Source organism: Vicugna pacos, chromosome 8, assembly GCF_048564905.1.
Source record: "Vicugna pacos chromosome 8, VicPac4, whole genome shotgun sequence".
NCBI lineage: Eukaryota > Metazoa > Chordata > Mammalia > Artiodactyla > Camelidae > Vicugna > Vicugna pacos.
The window spans coordinates 65,171,521-65,189,869 of NC_132994.1; the positions used below are offsets into that span (position 1 = coordinate 65,171,521).

The window sequence follows — 18,349 nt, forward strand, 5'->3', positions numbered from 1 at the left end:
TCCCCTCCCTCCTTCCTTTCTTTTCAAGTGGGGGCTGTGAGCTTAGCTCTGGGGCACCAATTGCACCACACCCACCACCCACATGAGGGAGCTCATCTGTTTGAATCCCTCAAATTATGTGTTAGTGCCTAAAAGAAGTGAGCTTTTTTTTTTTTTTAAGCTTTTCAAATACCACTCATTCAGGTGGGAAAAGACCTGTATTAGGATTGGTAGTTTAAAGAAGAAACAAAAAAAGGCCCCTGCAATTATAGCTGCACCTTCTTTCTTCCAGGCCAAGCAAGCAATACTTGAAATGGATGCCATTCGTAAGTTTTGTTTTCTACACAATTTGAAATTTCGTGGTCCGCTTGTATCTATCCCATTTTCTATCTTCAAGTTTCTAAAAAATGTCAGTTGTAAGAAAGTAGCAGCCCTCGAGTCACTGTTTTAACAAGTAGAGCCAGCAGACGGTATAGCCTCTGCCTAACCCATGGGTTTATTTCTACATTGATTTCACCTGGTCCATCTGTGCGCCACCTGGTGGCTCCCCACGTGTCTGCATCAACTCACACTGTAAGACGTGCTTCCAGGGTCAACGCTTTCCCCACCTCCATCACCACCACCAATGAAGGTCCCACAGTGCATTTCCCACCTCACCCCATTAGTGGGAAATCTGTGTTGATTATCTGCAAGAATCATGCTAACTAGGTAGGTGCCAGTTTTCCAGAAGTGGCACACATTTTAAAATTACAACTGTCCCACATGTGTGATTATATGTCTGGGCTTACCTTATAAGTGAGGCCTTTCCTGTAAAATCAGGCCTTGTTCAAAGCACTTATCACACCCTTGTTACCTTCCAGATTAAACAGAATAAAAAGAGAAGCAACAGTTTTAAAGACTTACAGCCAGGTTTGGCAGAAACTTTTACTTAAAACTTTCTAAGTAACAAACTTCTGAGAAATTTTTCCCCAAGTGAAGCGCAGATTCTCTTATCCACTCAGGATAAGATTTAAAAAATGAAACTTTACTGACCTAGAAAAACAAGCACCACCACTGTCACCGAGATGCCCCATTTCATGTCCATCAAATCCTGAGAAATGATGCAAGGTGATCCTCACCAGAGAGCTGGACTGGGGCTCACTGCCCTGTGTTCTCTGAATCCCCTTAGCTTACCCAGTGGAAACTTCTCTAAGATTTTTTTTTATTGAGATATAGTTGATTTCAGTATTATAGAAGTTCCAGGTGTACAATATAGTGATTCAGAATTTTTAAAGATTATATAGTCCATTTATAGTTATAAAATATTGTCTGTACCCCCTGTGCTATACAGTATATCCTTGTAGCTTATTTACATTATAAATATATATATATATATACACATATATATATATGCACACACATGATATATATATGGGCACTGTGAAGAGAAGGCAAGGTCATGGATGGGCAAGTGAGAATTAGGAGGAAAAACATGGAGGAAGATGGGCGTTCGGAGAGGTCAGCTGTTCCACGTGACCAGCTACATTCAACGAGATCCTTCACTTATTCCCAGGCTCTGGGCTAGCTCTTGGCCACCATTAAGATTCTGTGAGAGCACAGAATGGTGTCAAGCCACTAATCGGTGCCACATGCCTCCCTTCCAGGCCAGGCTTAGGCCAGAGCAGCCCAGCCTAGGAAAATATCCTTACTTGTCCTCCCCTGACTGGGCTTGGCTGGCTGTGAGCACAGTAGGCCAGTCTGTTGGACCAAATGACTTCATTTATATAATTTTGCCTCTAACATTGGAGAAGTGTATATTGGTCTTTCCAAGCCTTGGAACTTTCTCGAACTTCAGACATCCTTGAAGAGCTTTAACCCCAATTTGAAGAACACCCATTTCCAGCTGCATCATAAATTGTGTAACCTCAGGCTTCAGGGTGCAAGGTGGTCATTGAATATGCTGCAAAACTTTTTAGGATTAGACCAGATTTTCTTAATCCAAAGTCTGGGCACCCTTAGATAGATATAAACTGAAATAAAATGAAAATCCCTTTTCTGGGATGAGAACCTACACCCTGTATCAAATATTCAAAGGAGCAATGTCTAGAAGATACGAAGAGTCGCTGCGCTAGAGGACAGTTTGCACGGGGGCAGGGAGGCCTGAGACCCTCCACCACCACGCCGGGCACAGACGCCTCCCCAAATTCCTATCTAGATGGAATTCTCCAGAAGGTTTCACCTTGACGGAGCCTCTGTCAAGGAGCCCATCACTGCAGTCTACCGGGGCCTTGGTAGCAAGTTCAGCTGCAGGGATTTTCATTTTCATGTATTGTTTGACCTCCGTGGGTCATAGAGTTGCAGATGATTCTGAGTAGGAACAGGAAGTTATCACACCTCACGCATTTTCACTAACTTTCTAGGAAGAGTAAAGCCAATGGTTGTAGCCCTTTCTGCCCAAGAGTGAAAAAGGCGAGCGTGCATGTATGTACCTAGAGGCAGAGGGGTGAAGGGGCAGCTTCATGTGGAAGTCCTGTAAATCCTGCAAGTCCCAGAAGTCCCACAGTATCCAAAGCAAGTTACAGCCATCTCCCGAGAAGTCACTGAACGCTTCATTCTTATAGACGCATGTGGTTCTCTTTACAGACTATCCAGGCTTCTGTTACAGTCCTGAGGGAGAGTCGAAAGCATTTTGTGGCTCTAAAGACAATTCTGCTCCATATCGGCTGAGAAGAAAATCCGGTAAATAGGATGTTGTAATCCACATTAAATCATTATGGGGCACTCGCGATGAAAGTCCCTTTCAGTCTGACAAAAAAGTGTTTTCTTTCTGGTTTTTGGCACACTGCCAGTTTGAATACATTTGAGGCTGCCTCAAGGTGGGACTCTCAAGCTTTTGTTCTAAAACTCTTTCTACTTGACTCTATTTTCCAGTGAATATAAAGCATATCCATCAGCTAATTTTGCTTTGTAGAGCATTTTACCATTAGCATGCCGGCACTTAAATTTTATTTACTATCGCTAGTGCAAAATTGTATCCTGTAATTGCTACATACAAAAGATTATTCAAACCTAAAGTTTTGACACGTTTGCTAAACTAGACTTCATGTCGCGTTCCCTTAGCTCTCAGATTTTTTTTTTCATTTAAATCAATATCTATTGAGTACCTGCCTAATTTCTGGCACTATGCTAAGAATTGGGAATATAAGAATAATACACTTGATTCCTGCTTGCAAGAGGTTTGTAGTCTAATGGGAGAGTCAAAAAAAAGTTAAACAAATACCAGTTCATCCCATGAAGCTATGATGGAGGTTAAATGGAAGGAATAGTGGAGAGACAAAGGAGAGAGGTTAACCCTCTAGGAAGGAGAGAGAAGGCCTCACAGACAGAGGACCAGTACCCTGGATGGAGTCAGGGGGCCAAGGAGGCAGATGGGGTGGGAATAGCACATGCAGAGGCCCTGAGACTTGAGCCAGTGGACCTTAGGCCAGGCAGCTATTGCCAGTTGTCAGGCCTGGTTGCACGGTGGGCTGGCGGTGGAGGTGGGCAAGTCAAATGGAAAATGTGGTTGGAGGTGCAGACAGCGGCCTCATGGAAAACCAAGGAGGCCACGCAGAGGGTTCGAACTTGATCCTGCAGGCTGTGGAAGGATTTTAAGCAATGAAATATCTGCGTTTTGAAAAGAAAATTCTGGTTCAATGTGGCAAATGAAATTGGCAGTTTTGATGGAGTGAACATCTTGCTGTCAAGAATCTCTAAGCAATGAGGATTTAGGTGAATTTGATAGAAAATTGCTAGAGCTCATTTGTCCATAAGCTAATAATTCACTTATTAAAAAAAACTTGATCTGGTTTTGCAAATGATGCTGACCTTATGTTTTCTCCCAGAACCTTCCTCAAGATCACACAAAGTTTTGAAGACCAGCGGTAAGTCCTACAGTAGCTTTTCTTTTTTCATTCTTGTTGACATCCACTAAGTCAGGCCATACACACCAAAAAATAAACCCCCAGATCGACAGAATTGATTATCTTCTGTAACAAATAGTGCCCCATTATAAAATGTAAAGCTGAATGGCATAAAATGTTTGCCATATAGACAACAGGCATAAAAAGATTAATGCCTGTTGATGTTGATCTAAGACATCCCATGCACCAGAAAGAAAAGGCAGACGACTCTTTTTTGAAAGGCAGAGCATATAATCTTCTTTCACAGGAGAAACACCAACTGCCAATAAAATTTATAAGTGGCCACCCGTATTAGCAATCAGAAAAATCTCATATTTCAATGAGATAGAGGAGGAAAAAAAGTCGTGGGCATGGCCAAAAAAAAAGACAAACAGGCACTCAAACTATTGGAGTATAAGTTTCTGCAACCTTTATGGAGCAAAATTTGGTAACGCCCAATTAAATTTAAAATGCCCATTTGCCCTCAGACCAAAAATTTCAAACTTCACTTGTATAAATTTCACAATGTACCCTTCCTATATAGAAGGGTGTGGACAGATCCATGAGTACATGTGTTCTTTGCAGCGTTTGTAACAACATCACATAAAATGCCCATCTAGTGGGAAATAGTTTAAAAAGTTGTAGTAAATCCTGGAATACTGTTTGGAATATTATGCAGCTATAAAAAAGCAATGAAGTACATATCTGTCTACTGACAAGCGTGTTCACATATATTTAGCATAAAATGCAGTGTTCCATATTGCATCTTTACTTTAAAAACAAAAAAAACCTGTGCATTATGGTGGGATAGGGGCAGTGGGTATGAGACCTAGAAAGATGAACATCAAACTGTTAAATGTGGTTACCTCTGCGAGGTGGAATTTGTGGAGAGGATTCTATTGCTATTTACTTTGTATGCTTCTGTAATTAAAACAATGTTTCAGGATGAGATCAAGGTATTGTGAGGGTATCTCTGAGGATGTGGCTAGTAAATCTCTCACAATTGCCTTTGCACTGTTTCTGAGCACAGCACCAAGGTGACCCTGCTGATAAATGCTGTTATCTTTCAGTTAACACCAATAAAATGTTTAAAAATTAACAAAAGCACAATCTTATGTGTAAGTGATTTTCATGGCTTGGGGCATGTGGATTTTTTTTTCAGGCAATATATGTTTTGAGGGGGAAGCTTTTGAAACTTATTAATATGAATTGGTCCATTGCTCTCAAGGATTAAGGAAGATACTTAACACTCAGATGTATGTAAGTGTGTTTTACATACAGTACAGGAAATGCAACTCAGATAACTGAGAAGCATTTTCTGAAAATCAGCTCTAAAGGGCCCAGGAGCCTCTTGGGCTTCAATTCTTAATAACAATTTTTAAAGTCCTATAAAGTGAGTACTAACCTATGGATGAGTTACATTTATAATTCTCAAAGATAAAAAATAAAAAACTCTTATTTTTCAGAAACAGCACAAGACATCCAAAAGGTAAGTACTATTAAATTGCCTATTTTGAAATGTTTACTTTAGGTTCCTTTTACATACCCTTTCCTCTTCCAAGTGTAAATAATTACTTTACATGTTGGAATAGTTTTAAGTTAGGGCTGGTCCTTATCAACTCTCCACCAACACCACAGCCCCCAGCTTCATCTCTCAGAATTAAGGCAATGATTTCTTCATCCTTCTGTCCCCACCTCTCTCATCTCAGAAGCTATAAGGTTACCTTAAGATGTAACATCTATAGGGCCAGTCTCATCCACCCCATGTTGCACTGAGCCTCTGCACATGTAAGACCGAGGCTCTGGCATCCTGAGTATTTGCTCCCTTCTCAAAGCATCAGTCTTCAGTCACAAAGATCCTTCTAAGAATATGGTCCTGCTGCTGGTATAAGAGGTGTGACTGTTTGTGGTATAATGAAACTTTACCTAGTCTTGATTTTCTTTGTCCAATAGAAGGTTAGAAGAGGAGGAATAAAAACGGTGTGTTCTATTGGAAGATGTATATTCAAGTGTATTAGCCATGAACAACAGACGTTATATCCTGGCCTGAGTAAACCACGTCCAATATGGTTTTCATCAGATGGCTTAATTAACAAGTCTTAGAGAACTGATCATGGCTTCTTGCTTCATGTTCTGTAACGATATGGCTGTGAAATCTCTCCCCACAATTCCACTTGCATCACTCCTTGGCACAGGGTCAAATTGGCCCTGTTAATAGATAATGTATCTTTCATTTAAGATGTCTAAATGTTTAAAAATCAACATAAACTTATCTTTAAGTGATTATCTTAAAATTAGGGCATGTGGATTTTTTTCAGGTAGTATATGAGCTTTTGAAACTTACTAACATAATTGGTTCACTGTCCTGGGGTATGGCATGAGATTTTGATTTTTTTTTTTTTGTAATTACATTGTTGTCATGAACAAACACTGGATAGGTGTCCTGTGTAAGGTAGCCAAACTAAGACCACGGAGCAAGCCCCACTCAGTCACAGGTGGGAAATCACTCTATCAGTCCTTGAGATGCAATCTCAAGAGCTTCTCAGAAACTTCCCAGAATAGTGAGAAAGCCAAGTCTCCATAGAAGGATAACTTTATAAAATCCGAAGACAAGAAAGAAAGAAAACATCAATGAACTTTTTTCTTAGTGATCAAATCCCATCTTCTAGCAATAGGAATGTATACTAAATTCAGGGAGAGACTAAAGAGTTAAGGAGATTAACATTTCTCCCAGAATATACATTCCAAGGCCGTGTGTGTATGTGTATGTCTAGATGTTTAAAGAGAGAGACACAGAGGGAGTGAGCAAAGGAGAGAGATTTAGCTCATATATAAATTGGATTAAGACATGGATTCAAATCCATTTCTGCCATTTATAAGCTGTAGGACTGTAAGCAAGTTGTTAAACCTTACTGAGACTTAGTTCCCTAATTTACAGAGTTGTTATATAGATTAAATGTGATGTGTTTTTAAAGTGCTTAGTACAGTATTTGGCACAAAGCAAGTGCTCCATAAATTATACCTGTTATCGTATTATTATTAAATAGCCATAATGCTGAGAATGTGGGAAAAACGGGGAAAATGTTCATCATACCTCTGGTGAAAATGAGAAATCTACACTGTATGTTTCTGTGTTGTGTCCATTCCATACACTGATTATTTCTTAATCTGAGAGTTGCTTCAGGTTCTCCTGACGATTTATTTGATATAAAATTTCAGCTTCCAACGTCCTGCTAACTTCAAGTGTAGTTACCTTAAAAATATACTTTGTTATGAACAATTCTGTTTTTCCTAATTTTCTAAAATGTCTATAAATTATTCTGGGATGAAAGATTTGAAGAAGGTATTACTTCTGGCTATTCACAAAAATCATTGTTACACTTTCACAGTGTTGCATCATGATTTCACTAGCTAATGCGAACTTGTTTTAGTTTATAAAATGCAGTTAGTGGGTGCCCATATTTTGTAAACATTACACCAGTGCATTCTGAGTAAGATGAAAAGGGAGAGATATTAAAGGGTAAAGAGGAAAAATAAAGAACAAAAAAGCAGAAAAGCCACATATATGATTTACGTACTTGTGTGTGTTATATATCTGTGTGTGTGTGTGTTCATTTACTCCTAGTCCTCAAATGGTCCAGTTTTACTATATGAAAAGGGTGAACAAAAGATTAAGTGCCTAATTGGACTTTTCTAGTTTTAAATTTGTAATAGAAAAGTAACATTCAGGATAAAATGTTATCCTTTCCCTCCCTGCTTTCCTCTTCTTGTCCTGATACACAGGCAGGTAGGCACGAAGGCAGAAACACTGATAGGTGGATATTCCAAAGTAATACGTTTCTTTTGTTTGTTTTTATTTGTGGCGGGAGGTAATTAAGTTTACTTATTTATTTATTAGAGGAGGCCAAGGCAATATGTATCCCAGTTTCATTGACTACTGATGAAAAATTCTTGCTAATTTGATATTTCCAGTAGGTTACCATAGTGTTTTGATCAGAAACTATGTCCCTGGTACTAATTGATTTGAATCTGTCTTAACCCTTTCAACTCTTTGCAGCTAATCCCAGTACCCACAGTGGGCATTAGAGGGCAGTCCACTGCCTGTCTGCACAGCCAAGCTCCATCAAGAAAGGTTCCGAGTTATGAGACCCATTGTTTTCTCCGATTAGAAATCGTTAATATCACTCATATTTTACTTCCTAACAGGCATCTAAACATTACTTCCTTAAATACATTTTAAAAGAAAGTAAGATTTTTCATTAACTAAATATTGGATTAAATTAAATTCCTTCAACAAAGGCTCTTTGCCTAGAATCTATAAACCAAGGCAGTGTTGATCAGGTTCATGCAGGTCTGCAGATTTAAGGAAAACCCTTGGATGAGATGCAGTCAGATCACTTACAGGGGCTTCTGCTACACCAGAAACCATGACAGGACTCCTAAGAGTCAAACTCCAAATAAAAACCAGATACCATGGCCCTTGACACCTATTTATGTTCATTCATATAATATTATTTGCCCAGGACACATGGGGATTACTTGAAGTATCTGAGAGTCTTCCATATTTCGCTGATTCCCTGCAGTGGGGAAAGGTATTTGGAGTCAAACCTGGGTTTGCATCCTAACCTTTCCACTGATGAGAGAGAGCAAGTTACTGAATCTTTATGAGCCTGGATTTCTTTACTGTGAAACTGGCCCAATCATACTAATTCATAGAGTGATTGTGAACATTAAGTTTGGAGAATGTCTTCAAGTGGCCTACCCTATTTCTAAGTAAATATCAATTCCTCCTTACTGCCCCTTTTGCAGAATTTTCACATGCTTTTCAACTCAGTTAGAATCAACATTGTTGGGGGAAGGGTATAGTTCAAGTGGAGGAGTGCATGCTTAGCATGTGCCAAGTCCTGGGTTCAATCCCCAGGACCTCCTCTAAATAAATAAACCTAATTACCTCCCCACCCCCACCCCCAAAATGTAAACAACTAAATTAATTAAAAAAATAAAATCAATAATGTTTACTGATCACTTAAGACTTTCACAGTCTAGTGGGAGAGGCAGCGTGTAAATACAAGAGGGCATAAGTGAGGTGTCTGTAGTGCTGCAGCTCAGCTGCTATGTTTCTGTCTTCCTCAGGTTTCCAGAGAGGAAGGGTCTCCCCAGCGGACTTCAGCAGGTGCGTCTCCCGCCCAGAGGAATGGTCAGCCCAGCAGTTCTGCCATTTTCAGTGTGCTTCGCGGGGGTGGGGCCGTTAGAAACATCTGGACGGACCACCAGATCCGGCAAGCCTTGTTTCCCGGCCGCCGGTCGCCGCAGGAGAACGAGGAGGATGAAGACGATTATCAGATGTTCGTACCGTCCTTCTCCTCTTCAGATCTGAACTCTGCCCGGCTGTGTGAAGACAGCACTTCGAGTCGACCCTGCAGTTGGCACATGGGACAGATGGAGTCCGCGGAGACGCCCAGCTCAGGCCACAGGGTCGTGCGGCGGGCCAGCAGCGCTGGCGAGAGCAACACGTGCCCCTCTGACGTGAGAATTAGGGACAGCGACGGCTCCCAGTACGGCTCCCAAAGGGACCTGCAGAATGACCTGAAAACAGAGGGGCGGGACGGGACGACCCCCTTCGGGTCCTCTATGGAGTTGACTATTGATGACATAGACCATGTCTATGATAACATCAGTTATGAGGACTTGAAACTGATGGTTGCCAAACGGGAAGAAGCCGAAGCCCCTTCCCCCAGACCCGCCAGGGACTCTGTGCGCCCCAAGAGCAGCCCGGAGCTCGCCTTCTCCAAGAGGCCAGCTGGCCGGGAGAAGAGCCCTCCGCACCCGCAGAAAGATGGAGCACTGCCGGGCCGGGAGGCCTTGAACCAAAGCGCACGCGATCTCCAGGTGGCGGAGGAGAACATCTACGACACCATAGGGCTCCCGGACCCGCCCTCCCTGGACTTCAGGTGCAGCAGCCTGAAGCGTCCCAAGAGGAGCACCTTCCTGGGCCTGGACGCCGACTTGGGGTGCTGTGACAGTCTGAGGGCCTCTGTTTCCCAGGACAGCCTCCAGTTCAGTGAGGACCAGGCACCCTACCCCCCGGGACCCTCCGATAACGATTATCTGAGTTTGCTCTATAACTCCTTCGGCTGCAACTTGTCCAGAGCCGATCGGGCCATCTCCGATCAACTGTCTGAAGAAGTAGACGAAATCTGGAACGACCTGGAAAATTACATCAAGAAAAACGAAGTCAAAGCCAGAGACCGGCTTCTGGCAGCGTTTCCCGTCAGCAAAGACGACGTGCAAGAGCGACCGCTCGCAGCCAGCGCCCCGGAGCTGAGCGCACGCTCCCCTCTCTCGCTGCCCACGGGCCGGGCCCTCCTCACGCGGCCGGAAGACGAGCCCGGGCTGGCCTCCTGCGCCCTCGGCCGAACCCCGGCCTCCAAAGACGGCTCCTGCGTGAGCCTCCACCGGCTCTCACTGACCGGCGACCTGCCTCCCATAGAAAGTCCCTATGAAGTGGCCGGCAGCAGCCTGTCCCCAGCGGACCTGGAGAACCCTGACTCTGGCATGGACCACGTGGACAAGACCAGGAGCAGGGTTTTCCTGATGGCCAGGCAGTACAGTCAGAAGATCAAGAAGGCAAATCAACTGTTGAAGGTCAAAAGCCCAGAGCTGGAGCAGCCACCTGGCAGCCAGCCCCAGAAGCCGGTGCCCAGGGACCTGGCGGCCATCCTGGAAGAAAAGAAGCAGGGCGGGCCCGCCATCGGTAGGTCCCTCCTTCTCCTTCCGAGGATGGGGAGAGCCGCATTCAGGTTCTAAACATCCATAGCGCTGAGGACACTGTCACCCAGCTGTTCATTCTCACAGTGAGACCATAGACTCGCTGAGATGCACGCAGTCCGGGCCCTCCCTGCACCCACCGGAACACACCTGTGGGAGCGTGATTGGCTCTGGAGGGTTCCGTGGTGCCTGTGACATCGTCACTCCAGCTGTGATGTTTGAAGCAGTTTATATAATGATAGCAATCTGTTTCGCCGGTGGCATCTGTTGCTTTTCCCTGTGTATCAGTGGGTTAAGAGAAGGGTAGCTGGGTGAGAGTTTAAGGTTTGGACACACATGGAATAGGATTGCTCTTCACTCCAGAATCCCAACAAAAATGCCTACTAATTCTAACACAGACAAAAATCCGTCCTTTTTGCATTTTTTTAGCTGTTCACACTATAACTCAGCTGTTTTCTCACACATTACATTTACTAGTTGATTTTTTTCAATAGCTGCCATAATGCATTTAATACCTCTCATTTGGTGTTCTCATATATGCTTCCAAGAAGTTTAATTATTTGTGTCAAGCCTCCTTTGTGGGGCAGAACTAAACCAGGGGCACGGGTGTGATATCGGTACTCTTAACGTTAAAGGAATGAGATGTTCACAGTTTCACTTTTTTCTCTTTTTTAGAGAAGCGTGTATTCCCTGGCTAAACTACACAGGGTTCTTCTGCAGGACGAACCTTAACCATAATCTTGGTGGAAGAGCATAGATGTGAATAAAGCACAGGATTGTCATGAAAAGAAAAATATCCGTGGGTGCTGGCTGGCTCTTGCCTGGGGAATTTTTCACCTCCAGACCCAGAGAGATTTCTGGGGTTAGGCCCAGGAATCTGAATTTTAAAACTGGACTTTCAGTCCTGTTTTAAGAATCCCCGCCCTGAATCTTCTGACAAAGGACCACCTCAGTATCAAATGAGAGAAGACAGTTCTCCGATTGAAAGTTACAACGAGGTGGCTCAGTATCAGGGCACATTTAGTTAACTTAGCTTGATGGCGACGTGGCTCCTCGGGCCAGCTTGATGCTCCTAACCTCCTCTCTTTGGAATTGCTTTCTTAGGTGGAAACCAGAGAATAAGAAGGGGCTATCCAAGTCCTAAGTGAACTCACAAGTTGCATGACAAGAATATGTAGGAAATTTTTTTTTTAAGTTTGGAAGTATGTAAGAATTATCTAAAGCTTGACTCTTTTTCCGGAGTTTAATCATACAGTAAGTTTTCTTAACACATAGGAAACTTAAGCCCTGGAATTGCTACCCGAAGGATTTTTACAAACTCTCTTTGACTTCTTCTTTTTAAATAAAGGTTAAAAGTGATTTTTATGTGACTGTGAGAGAGATGAGGTTACATATATTTTTCTTCTTGCAATAACATGCCTGAAGTAACTCATGTCCATTTTCCAACGCTCGAGTTGTTAAGCTGGTTTGTTGTTACACACAGAAAACGTGGCTGAGTTCCAGCTGCAGACAGACTATTTGGGAGCACAGATGGCATTAGAGATAGTAGTGTATTGGCAGTGCATCCACTGACTGAATCTGGGCTAGGGAGCCTCTGAATGAGAGAAAATATAATACCAAGGTTTCTGATGATAATGGATTGATTATGCCAGCAGACAGTTGTTTAAAAAGTGACAATCTCCTGAGACGTGTTGTTTTGAATAAGGACCATCCATTAACATGCAAAACTCAACCTTCTTAGAAGCACGATCTTCAATACTGAATTGTTAGGGCTTACAGCTACCTCAAATAGTCTTCTTTTTTATCCACCTTTTAATTTTAAGTATTAATAGATTTCCCTTTGGGGTTTTCTTTTGCTTTTTTTTTTTTTTTTTTTTTTTTGCTTTTGGATTGTTCTTTGTGTTTTGCCTACTGGTGTCTTCTTGGGCTCCTGTAGGATCTTTTCTCAGCTTTGTGTCTGGGCCCTTTCCTGACACGGTGGGCTACTAGCAACGTTCTCACCAACAAAGAGGAGATCTCTCCAAAGTCATCTTCCGAGAGGGGCGTGTCCCCCTGCTGTCTGGCAGGAGCACGTCTGTCAGGCCTGCCATCTCTCAGACCCGAGGAGCCTTCCATCTGGGTGGATCGAGACCACTTCCTGTGCCCACTAGGCTTTCAATCAGTTGACGTGATGACTCCTTTTCTCTCTCTCGTTTATCTGGGCACAGGGCGTCGTAATCGAACGGACCGATTCTCCAGACTTCTCCGTATGGGCCTTGCCGCTTTGCCAGGAGCTTGCTCTCGGTGTTGTGCGGAAGGAGGAGCACCCTATTCACCTGCTGAAACTCTCCAGCACCTTTATTGAACTCTCTAGCCGGGGTCTACAGGCCCCGGGTCAGACTTCCGCCTATAAATCACCCAACCAGGTCCAGTCCTTCCCACCTTTTTGAGCCTGTTGTAGCATGCTGGCCATCTTGTTCCGCCAGGCCTCCCTTCTGATAGCCTTTGAGGCCATGGAAGCCTTTGGGTTCCCTTTTTGATGGGTGTGATGTTTTACATGGGAGAAAACTCCATGTAGGCTTGAGGAATTTTCCTCCTCGTGTAAAGTAGGGAAGGCAAATTAACTTTTTATTTTATGCTTTGCTCTGCATCTCAAGGAACACCAAAAACATTGATTTTAATCCTGTCTTGAAAACAGTATATTTCATACTCTCTCAGCAAGGATCATTTCAGATTTTTTATCCGGAATTATAAGTCTACCTTTTAAACTTACAAAAGAGAAATAAACCAGAGATAGCCCCAGGGTCGTCGCATAATAATGTCCATCTTCTATAAAGACGATTAGTGCCAGAACTAAGGATGAGGGGAACGTTGATCCGGTTGACTGATGTGACTAAGCTTTTTAGGCTAGAGGTGGTGTCTTGGGCTGGCTAGTTCCTGTACGTCTGGCTAAGGGAATCTATTTAATGGTAGCCATTGCTCTGGAAGCTTGTATCTCGTTCACACTGGCATCACGCAAGTTATAGACGCTCTTAGAAGGTCAAACTGAGACCAGAAAAAGCCCCAAAACGTAGATAGGCACTGTGTATTGTGTATTTGTGAGATACTTTCTATTCCAAAATTATATATGGTCAACTTTTTATTTTCCAAAGACAGCCTGTGCCCTGTGAGTTGTCTATAATACATAATGTATGTCTGTATACCATTTTATCCAAGGCTGTCTTCCTGCTTTTCCTTTTCCTGCTATGCCGGAATTCTAGGCTGCCTTTCCACTCTCAGTGGGATAGTCCTCGGGAAAGTGCATTTATTTTTAACACTACGTTTAGAATAAAAGGAGGCAGTCCAAAAATTATCTAAGTAATTATGTAGCTCTTGAATTTCTGTCTAGAACTGTGCGTGGTTTTCTATGGGGATTGTTCTTCAAGATTAAAGGCTCATGAACTAGGTGGAAAAATAACCCAGCTTGTATAAAACAATGAGCAACACAAGATTGCATACGTGCGTGCATGTATGTGCACGCATGTATAACCAATAGCTAAGTATTATGGTGGTCACTAAGTGTATAAGATGTCAGAGAAGAGAAATCACTTAGAAAAGGATTCATAGAGGTGACAGGGTCTATGGAGGGTCTTGAGAGGTAAATAGGATTTGCTTAAGAAAAGGAAGAAGTGTGATAAAGAAGAAAAAAAGCATAAGAAATAATATGCATATTTTGGATAATACATGGTTTTTAGATTATCTGGGCCACCATGTTCTAAAGTCAAGAGCTAATTGTTCTTACAAGACTTTATAGTTAAATTTTGGTGCTGGAATAGTTTAACTGAAGTTTTTAAATTAGCTCTCACTGCTTTCCCCCAAATTGTCATTTTCTTGGAAACTTCTGAAAGTTCAGAGCCTTCCTGATTCAGCTGTGGGATCAGGCTCAGAGCCACAGTGTAGAGGAGAGTGGCTCGGGCAGAACCGTCTTGACTTCCGTGTGGGACTGCTAGCCAAGGACAAGTCTAAGGGCCAGCTAACACTGGCTAGGCTTCATAGTTAACAAAACATTATCAATGTCAGGATGGCTAACACAGGCGCCTTGGGGTCCAGTCTCTTAAGGGGTTGCCAAATCTTAATTGGTGCTGGAGTCTTCACTCTGCCATCTAAGGAGTAATAGCTCAAGTTTTGTCACTAGAAGTTCTAAACTAATCATCGCTGTCCTTCCAAGGAAGTTAGACTTGAAAGCCTGAAGGATCTTGAATGAAGTATAATCTATAATGAGAAGTTAAACACACCATGTATTCTGATTCTGGGGACTAAGCCTCAAGCGATCTGAGGGGGTTGCAATTAAGAGGCACACAGAAAGACAGCAGGTTGATTTCTGTCCTCAGTGAAGACAAACTTGAAAGAAATGGCAGAAACCCAACTACATGTTTAGTTTAAATTCAAGGAATAATTTACTAACTGCAGGTTACTAGAAATATAAATAGTTTAAAGAGGAAGAAAATGTAATGTCACTTACTGGTCATTATATGTGGGGCAGCTTCCCTTTGTAGAGACTGTAGAGATGTGGTTGGAGCAATTTATAGGATTCATGGAGCGGTCATGTGGGCTCCTGGATTGGGAGCTGGGGGAGCGGAAGCAGACAGCTTGTGACATTGACATCTCTGGGCTCTCCCTTTTAAATCATTCCTGGCCCAAGAGAATTCCTTACTTATATCATGGTTCCATTCATGTCTTTAGAAACATCTGTACTCGGAAGTGGAGCAGAGAGGATAATGGCTTTAGAGTTTAATTCAAAGCAGCATTAGCTGTTGTGGAGATAATGGTGTAAAATCCTGTTCTGCAGCCTACACTAGAGAGCATTAGATTATCAATTATATGCACAGGATGGTTCATTCTTAATGTCTTGAAAGCATAGGCTTCAGTGCCCAGCTTCTCAGTGATGGGAAGGGAGATGGGGCTCAGCCAATACATGTGGTTCTGAAGTACTGGAAGGGAGGATCTCCTGCAGCCATTAAGACAGTGGCAATGGAGGGCTGCCTGGAAGCTAGAAGTGCAGGGACAGCCTCTGGGAGCAGACTTTCCTGGGAGTAGCTGTCCAAGAGCAATCAAGACTGGGGAGGAGGCAGGGGCAGCCATGGCAGGGTGGATTGTGGTTATGCTTCTTTTAATGACTACTTGAATTATTTTTCATTGACCAGAGTTTAAATGCTGACTTTCTTATTTTTATGATGCCTGTTTTTAGCACTGACACTATGTCATGCCTATAAAGAACACTAGAAATTTTCATGACACATAGAGAATCCTTGCAGACCTGCTGCTAAAATAAAATAATCCAGAATTAGATCAAATTAAATGAAGTTTTAGGTGGTATTTTTATTTTTTATTAAACTGTGGATTATTTTATTAGTTTGTGTTGCTTAGTATTTGATGATTACTCATCCTCAAACTTAAAAGTCCTGTCGACTGTTTACATTTTTAAAACAGTTGTTAGAACGTTCTAATTTTTTTTTTAATCTTCGCATGTAGGAATGATCCTGTGTGTATTTATTGTTTTCATATTTGCCTTCCAGGAGCCAGGATTGCTGAGTATTCCCAACTATATGACCAGATCGTATTCAGAGAGACGCCCTTTAAGACTCAGAAAGATGGCTGGGCCACCCCTCAAGAATCTCCCAGCCTCAGCTCTGCAGCACCTCCCCACACCCAACATGGTGGCGAGGACTGGCTTTTGCATTCAACCTATAGTAATGGAGAGTTAGCAGATTTCTGTCCCCGGCCAGAGCAAGACTTGCAGTCAAAATATCCCACTTTACAGATCAACACAAAAAGTACCCCAAGACAATTGTCCACAGCTTGCTCTGTGCCTTCTCTCCAAACCTCCGACCCTCTGCTGGGCTCCATGCAGAGACACAGCGTGATAGTCAGTCAGCCAAACAAAGAGAACTCTTGTCAGGGTCATCTTTACAACTCTCTGGGTCGGAAAGGAATCAGTGCTAAATCTCAACCTTATAACAGGTCTCAGTCATCTTCCTCAATCTTGATAAACAAGTCCACGGACTCCATCAACTACCCCAGTGAAATGGGAAAGCAGCAGCCACTGTCTTTACACAAAAATTCAAGGTGGGAGAGTCACCAGGATTTGCTGCCAGGGATTGCTGACTCATGTCAACAGGGCACTGAAAAACACTCAGATCTCACACTCCAGGACTCACAGAAAGTTCTGGTAGTAAATAGAAGTTTACCTTTAAGTGCCCAAATAGCTACACAGAACTATTTTTCCAATTTCAAAGAGACCGAAGGAGATGAAGATGACTATGTGGAGATAAAATCAGAAGAAGATGAGTCAGAATTAGACCTCGTTCACAATCGCAGAAGGAAATCTGACCGAAAGATTATGGACGGTGACTTTTCTGATAATGTCTGGAGCAACACCTCTTACTCTTTGAATAGTCCATACACTCCAAAAAAGCCAGTAAGCGGCAAACTTGGAATTTCACCGTATCTGACATCATACAACGATTCTGACAAACTGAATGACTATCTCTGGAAAGGGCCATCCCCCAATCAGCAAAATATTGTCCAGTCTCTAAGGGAAAAATTCCAGTGTCTTAGCTCAAGCAGCTTTGCCTAAGGTTCTTAACAGTAGCTGCCTGAATTAACTTCGCATTGTGCTCACAAATTACAGATACTGAGAGGTGTTTTGTATGTACCAGATGAAAACAATTTTGTAATAACCAGAGGTGTAAAATATACTTTTAACAGCACAACTTTTTGAAACAGCTGGCTATCCAGCCAGGATTGTACTGTAGCAAAGTCCACATAGACCACTGTGTTTTCTGATGCTAATTGTCTTCATATTTCATGTAAGTTAATCTTACTTGAAAATTTGGGTTTGTTTTTTTTTTTCTAACATGATGGCCATGGTATTTTTTCCTATATCGCAACAACTGGTGCCCAGACTTTAAGAAATGCAATAATCTTCTCTTCTTGGTCCAGAAGCCACAAGTAGTTTTATCCTAGGACTCAAAGGCAGCAAGGAGGCCTTTTCATGTTTTTTTTAAAAAGAAATAAAACTAAAGCTGTTTAAAGGATTATGCTTACGTCTGGCATTTTGTTAAGTTTGTGACAAGACCCTAGAATAACTTTAAGCAAGGGATCTCTAATCTCTAGGTGCCCCTTTTGGGGTTTCTGTGCTAGTATCCCTGCATCATTTCATTATAATGCAGAAATTGTGTGACTGTTGGAAATTAAAATGTAGCAGGATCAGTTTTCTAGAAGCAAAAGTCCTTACCTGTATTCCTAGACAAGGCCTGGACAATGTGCTGCTCATTTATTTGATGATTCCTGGAGTTAGATGAATGCTTCCCTTATTGGTTTACAACCAAGTGCAAGAAAATGCAAATTGACTTATTGGAAAAGATGGGTTGGCATCCGGGTACAATTTGATTTCATCTCCTCATGTTTCAGTTGCAGGGGTGGGGCGGTGGCAGGGGGTGTATCTAACTCTTCACTGCTTTTTGTGCCTGTCACTAATCAACATGAAGTAAACCATATGCTAAAATAAAAAACAAAGCGCTTTAAAGCTACCCTTTCCAGGGCAATGTTTCAGATGTCCTTTCATGAATTTTGTACTCAGCCAGATGACCTGATCTCAGCCTTGATAATTTCAATGACTGCAATGAAGTTTATTTGCTAATCTAAAAGCCCTTTTCCCTTGT

At 42.4% G+C, this 18,349-nt stretch overlaps 1 protein-coding gene across 4 annotated transcripts in view; it reads left to right on the plus strand.

Moving 5' to 3' along the window:
* Window positions 1–17,722, plus strand: part of PLEKHG1 (pleckstrin homology and RhoGEF domain containing G1) — a 211,015-nt gene extending 193,293 nt beyond the window's left edge. For all 4 annotated transcript variants that reach the window (XM_072966035.1, XM_031679958.2, XM_031679961.2 and 1 more), the window contains 6 exons: window positions 272–305; window positions 2,602–2,697; window positions 3,843–3,881; window positions 5,366–5,388; window positions 9,033–10,653; window positions 16,202–17,722. In XM_072966035.1, the coding sequence (XP_072822136.1) occupies window positions 272–305; window positions 2,602–2,697; window positions 3,843–3,881; window positions 5,366–5,388; window positions 9,033–10,653; window positions 16,202–17,262 (2,874 nt within the window). In that variant the 3' untranslated portion in view covers window positions 17,263–17,722. The remainder of the gene's footprint in view (window positions 1–271; window positions 306–2,601; window positions 2,698–3,842; window positions 3,882–5,365; window positions 5,389–9,032; window positions 10,654–16,201) is intronic.
* Window positions 17,723–18,349: the final 627 nt, after the last annotated feature.